The sequence below is a fragment of the Sinocyclocheilus anshuiensis genome, unplaced genomic scaffold, assembly GCF_001515605.1.
Source record: "Sinocyclocheilus anshuiensis isolate Anshui unplaced genomic scaffold, SAMN03320099.WGS_v1.1 scaffold227, whole genome shotgun sequence".
Taxonomy (NCBI): Eukaryota; Metazoa; Chordata; class Actinopteri; order Cypriniformes; family Cyprinidae; genus Sinocyclocheilus; species Sinocyclocheilus anshuiensis.
In genome coordinates this window covers 2,853,513-2,859,289 of record NW_015549590.1, presented here as the reverse complement: position 1 = coordinate 2,859,289, position 5,777 = coordinate 2,853,513, and the positions used below count along the sequence as shown (strand labels likewise).

Here is a 5,777-nt window from a genome sequence, read left to right as displayed (position 1 = left end):
CTGCTGAGACTAAAGTGTTGAGTCAATGTAGTGAACTTGAGAACCAAATCAGTCTGATCTATGAATAAATCATTTTAAACCAAAAAAACTCAATCATTTTGGTGAAGTGAAAAAGCTGATTCACTGAACAGATTTGATTCAAAATAGTGAATCTTTAACAAATCAGTCTTCTCTACATCTATGTTCCCTTTTATTGTAATTGCATAGGAAACTTTATTGTAAGGGTTAGTAAATGGTGACAGAATTCTCATTTTTGGGTGAACTGTTTCCTGAAGGTTTTGTTGTAATTCAAATTTACATTGTGCGTGTGTGTTTGTTTGGATGTTCAGAAAGGACCTGGCCAATGAAAGTAGATCAGATACGAGCCCAAATAAGTGACAATCCATACAAGCCCACCGCTGTGCTGCTTTCAGCTCTGGACGAGACCGCATGTAAGCACAAAACAGCACAACACAAAGCCATCTCATGCAGGAGAGTTTCTCTGAATTGTTCTATAAAACTCTTGTCGGGCCAAATATTTTCTCTATTTTCAGGGCTGTTTAATCTACGAGGCAACGACATCCCTTTTAATCCATTCTTCTATTCTTACACTCTGCTGTCAATGGATGAGATATGGCAAGTTCCTCTGTTCATATTAATAGCACTATACTTAGTTGGTGTGCTGTGCAGTTTCTAACTAGCCTCCTTCACCAGGCTCTTTGTGCACACTGAACGAATAACAGAAGAGTTGAAGGTGTACCTGAACACTACATGCTACCATTCCTATTGTGTGCAGCTGCTTGAGTACAGCTCTGTGCGCTCATACCTGCAGTCCTATCTACAGAGACCCAACGTGAGGGTATGGGTGGGTACAGAGTACACCAACCAAGCCCTGTATGAGCTCATCACTCCTGAGGTAAGACCTGGATCCAAAATATAGACTACTACTATGCCTATGATAGCTTGGATGCTCAAATAAGGAGTCTCAGACTATCTGTGGGCTAAATATGGCTAAGATGATTTCAGTCAAGCCCCTCAAGTGTTAATAATTGATTTTCACTTTTTGCATTTGGCCTTTAATGTTATCCTGTGCTTCTGTTCAAGAAGTGTTAAATAGTAGCCTAATTTATTTTTTCCCATATGGCTTTTTAAAGGCTGAAACATAAATGTAAATATGGAACAAACAAGCCTCTGTGCTTGCATCTGTCAAAAAAGTTTAGTTATGCACATCTACATCAGGCACGTGTCACTGTGTGACAAAATTAGATTGCTATAATCAGTGGAGCCATTTCTATTTTTGACACACTGCACAGCTATTTCAGCCACTTTATTTTGCCCCTCCTGGTCTGTCTGAAATGAAATTATTTTATTGACAGATATGTAAATAAATAAATGGTGAACATTAAATTAGAGCCAATTTATGTTTTACTTATTGTGACTAGATGTGCTCTGATGTGCAAAATAAATTTGAATAAATGGATGGATGGAGGTGTGGATGGATGGATGGGGTAGATAGATGGGTGAGTATATAGGTGGATTGATGGGTAGATAGATGGATAAATGGATGGATGGATAAGTAGATTGGTGGATGGATGGATGAGTAGATTTGTGGACAGATGTATGGATGGTAGGTAGCTAGATGGATGGGTAGATTTGTGGATGGATGGGTAGATAGATGGATAAATGGATGGGTGGATGAATGGATGGATAAGTAAATAGGTGGATGAATGGATGGGTAGGTAGGTGGATAAATTGGTGGATGGATGGATGATGGATGGTAGATAGCTAGATGGATGGGTAGATTTGTGGATGGATGGGTAGATTTGTGGATGGATGGGTAGATAGATGGATAAATGGATGGTTAAGTAGATAGGTGGATGAATGGATGGGTAGATAGGTGGATGGATGGATGAGTAGATTGGTGGACAGATGTATGGATGGTAGATAGCTAGACGGATAGGTAGATAGTTGCAAAATAAATTTGAATAAATGGATGGATGGAGGTGTGGATGGATGGATGGGGTAGATAGATGGGTGAGTATATAGGTGGATTGATGGGTAGATAGATGGATAAATGGATGGTTAAGTAGATAGGTGGATGAATGGATGGGTAGATAGGTGGATGGATGGATGAGTAGATTGGTGGACAGATGTATGGATGGTAGATAGCTAGACGGATAGGTAGATAGGTGAATAAATAGATGGGCAGATAAATGGATGGATGGATGGATGGATGAGTAGATAGGTGGATGGATGGATGGAAGGATGGATGGATGGATGGATGGATGGCTGGATGGATGGATGGATGGATGGATGGATGGTAGATAGCTAGACGGATGGGTAGATGGATAGATGGACGTATGGATAAATGGTAGATAGCTAGATGGATGGGTAGATAGATGGATAGATGTAGATTGGTGGATAGATGGATGATTGATGGCTGGATGGCTGGCTGGATAGATGGATAAGTAGATAGGTGGATAGATGGATGGGTGGATGGATGGATGGATCCTGACTGAAATTATAATTTCATAAGGCTGCTTGAGTCCCACAGTACAGGTGAAGATTTTACTGCTGATGAACATATCTTATGTCTTTAAGGACAAACTTCTGACCAGCACCTATTCTCCAGTACTGACCACAAAAGCAGTGAAAGATGCGACTGAGCAGCATATTCTCAAAGAGGCTCATGTAAGAGAACACACACACACACACACATTCTCCCCAAATTACTTTTGTAAAGCAGTGATAACCCTGATGGACACTTTGTTGACTGATACCTGTTGTATTATCGTAATTTCTAGATTGAGGGGCACTTTATCACATCATAAAGCCACATTAGGAGGCCAGACAGACTCCATTCATTGCAGCATCAATGTCTTATCGCTCCTTATCGCACAACCTCCATCAAACATATTGGAACCTTTGTTACTCATGGTGTTTGCTTGTATTCAGTGTTCTATTGACATATTTTGCAGAATGAGGTTTTTCAATCGAAAACAACTGCATTTGATAACATGCATGGACATGTGGTTCTGGTGGTTTATGGCCTAAAGCCAGACCTCTGTTGACTGCTTCAATTAATCCCCTCCGTCTGGGATCCGTCTGGTCTCAAGCAGGTGATTTTGTACTTCTCAGCCACGATGGGTGAACATCCATCCTTTTTCCCGCAGGTTAGGGACGCAGTCGCAGTCATGCAGCTTCTGATGTGGCTTGAGAAGAAAGTTCCAGAAGGCACAGAGAACGAACTTACGGCAGCACATTTTGTCGATCAGTGTCGCAGGTACAGAACAGTGGAGCTAAACCCTCTTCACTGATACCACTCACATACAGTAAAACAGATGGTTTTACCTGTATTGTTAATTTTTCAAGGCTATCGGTTCCAAAAGTATATGCACCATTCATTTATTTAAATTGTGCATTGCTTATTTAGTTTAATTGTACATTTATTTATTTATTTTATAAGTATATACACATTAGTAATTTAATTATTTACAGTGAATATGTAATTAAATGCTATTTCTAATTTTATTTAGTGTTTTCTTTTCAAAATATGCAATAAAATGCTATCAGAGCTTGTGGTAGGTTTGTCTTGGAAGACAATTATGGCTGAATTTTAGTATGAAAATGAATGGAATATTTGCTTACAGAAACAGACTCTAGCACTCTCTATTAGCCATTTTTCTAAGCTTGCATTACAGGAATTACATTATTTGCACAAGTAGAACTTGTTCCTTCATCAAGGATGTTAAATTAGAAGATGTTTTACTTATGTAAACTTCCTTTTTCTTGAGAATCACAAACCCTTCACTGTGTTTCGGCAGCAAACAGAAGAACAGCAGAGGGCCGAGTTTTGAGACCATTTCTGCAAGTGGACCTAATGCTGCTCTTGCTCACTACAGGTATTGAATACTGTTCCTCTTCCCGCCAAATTATAATGTTTAGCTTTTCAGTCATTTTTCTTTGTTCACTCTTGAATTATATTCATTATGTTTACTTATAACTACCTGCATTGTTCTTATTTTTACAGTCCATCTAATGAAACTGTAAGGAAGCTGTCAGTGGATGAGATGTATCTGGTTGACTCTGGAGGACAGTACCTGTGAGTTTCATAGTACTATTAGTACAAAGTTATGTTTGTGTGCAAAAAAAACACAATACATAGCCAAGCTCATGCATGCATTCTGTCTGATTTATGTTAACAGTGATGGTACTACTGATATAACGCGTACTGTGCACTGGGGTAAACCCACTGACTTTCAAAAGGTATTGAATGGAAGGCATAGGGAGTTACTAATGATGCAAAGCATAATAGGATGCTTATACTGAAAAGAAAACTGTTTTCTCCATGTCCTACTCCGATAGGAGGCCTACACAAGAGTGCTCATGGGAAATATTGAGATTTCAAGAACCATCTTTCCTGCTGGAACTAGAGGTGAGGATTTCCTCATCTTCAATCACAATCTCCTTTCAAGCGACCATGCCATGATACTTCCACAAGAGGGCGCCATATACACAGCAGACTTCTCACAGTGACAACTACAAAACCTGTCAAGTGCTAACGGTTCAGGGGTTTTTATTCCCACCATAGGCGTGAACATGGAGATGCTGGGACGAAGAGCATTGTGGGAAGTTGGTTTAACTTATGGTCATGGCACAGGTCATGGTGTGGGCAACTACTTTGGAGTCCATGAATGTAAGTCTGACTCTATAATGTGTTTATATATTTATTTCAGTAATCTTGTCATTTAAATGCATTTGTGTTTATAACAATCATTTACAATTGAAATACACTAATATTTAAAAGTGTAGGGTCAGTAAGTTTTTTTTAAATGATCAAGGATGCATTATATTCATTAAAAGTGACAGTAAAGGCATTTATAATGTTACAAAAGATTTCCGTTTTAAAAATCTTGTTCTTTTGAGCTTTCTATTCAAAGAATCCTGGGGAAAAAATTGTAGCATTGACAATAATAAGAAATTGATAATAAATTGTTATATAATTAAAATATAAAACATTGTAACACTATTTCACAATATTACTGTTTTACCTTATTTTATTTATTTATTTATTTATTTATTACAAATAAATGCAGCCTTGGTGAGGAAAAACTTTCAAAAACACACATATACAGGTATATGTATATAGAACATATGCTGTATCTCTTCATCTAAGGTCTCTGTTTTCTCTCTGATAGGGCCTGTGGGTTTTCAGTCCAATAATATTCCATTTCAAGAGGGGATGTTCACATCAATTGGTGAGGAATCATTAAGCAGCTCATTACGATTATCTTAGTTTGATAATTACGGTTATAAACTGACAAACTCTCCTCTAGAACCTGGTTATTACAAGGAGAATGACTTTGGTATAAGGATAGAGGACATTGCTGTCACTGTTCCAGCTACTACAAAGGTACATCCAACTAACTGAGGGTCTGTAACTCTGTAAATCCACTGCAGTTAGCCAAGGGCAGTGCCTAAAGAAATAATAATAATATGTGCATTTTTTTCTTGCTTAAAATAAAATTCCTCTTTTCCTGTTTTACTTTTAAGTATGGCAACAATTACTTGACATTTGAAACTGTCTCACTGGTGCCTTATGACAGAAAACTGATAAACACATCTCTTCTAAGTCCTGAGCAGGTATTGTAATAGTGCCATTAAGTATTTATAACAAAATTATTTTTTGTTTTGTTTTGTTTGTATCTTTGTAAAGCACTTTGCCAGCATGATTGGCAAATTATATATGTGTGTGTGTGTGTGTGTGTGTGTGTGTGTGTGTATGTGTGCACCTGGTA

The 5,777-nt window shown here is 38.0% G+C and overlaps 1 protein-coding gene across 1 annotated transcript in view; it reads left to right on the top strand.

The window, feature by feature from the left end:
* Window positions 1-5,777, top strand: part of LOC107658016 (xaa-Pro aminopeptidase 2-like) — a 15,967-nt gene that overhangs the window by 9,117 nt on the left and 1,073 nt on the right. Inside the window, exons 9-21 of the mRNA XM_016446393.1 lie at window positions 330-431; window positions 534-615; window positions 694-895; window positions 2,581-2,670; window positions 3,153-3,262; window positions 3,804-3,881; window positions 4,010-4,081; window positions 4,185-4,245; window positions 4,345-4,414; window positions 4,571-4,675; window positions 5,178-5,237; window positions 5,316-5,392; window positions 5,533-5,622. Coding sequence (XP_016301879.1) covers window positions 330-431; window positions 534-615; window positions 694-895; window positions 2,581-2,670; window positions 3,153-3,262; window positions 3,804-3,881; window positions 4,010-4,081; window positions 4,185-4,245; window positions 4,345-4,414; window positions 4,571-4,675; window positions 5,178-5,237; window positions 5,316-5,392; window positions 5,533-5,622 — 1,199 coding nt within the window. The remainder of the gene's footprint in view (window positions 1-329; window positions 432-533; window positions 616-693; window positions 896-2,580; window positions 2,671-3,152; window positions 3,263-3,803; window positions 3,882-4,009; window positions 4,082-4,184; window positions 4,246-4,344; window positions 4,415-4,570; window positions 4,676-5,177; window positions 5,238-5,315; window positions 5,393-5,532; window positions 5,623-5,777) is intronic.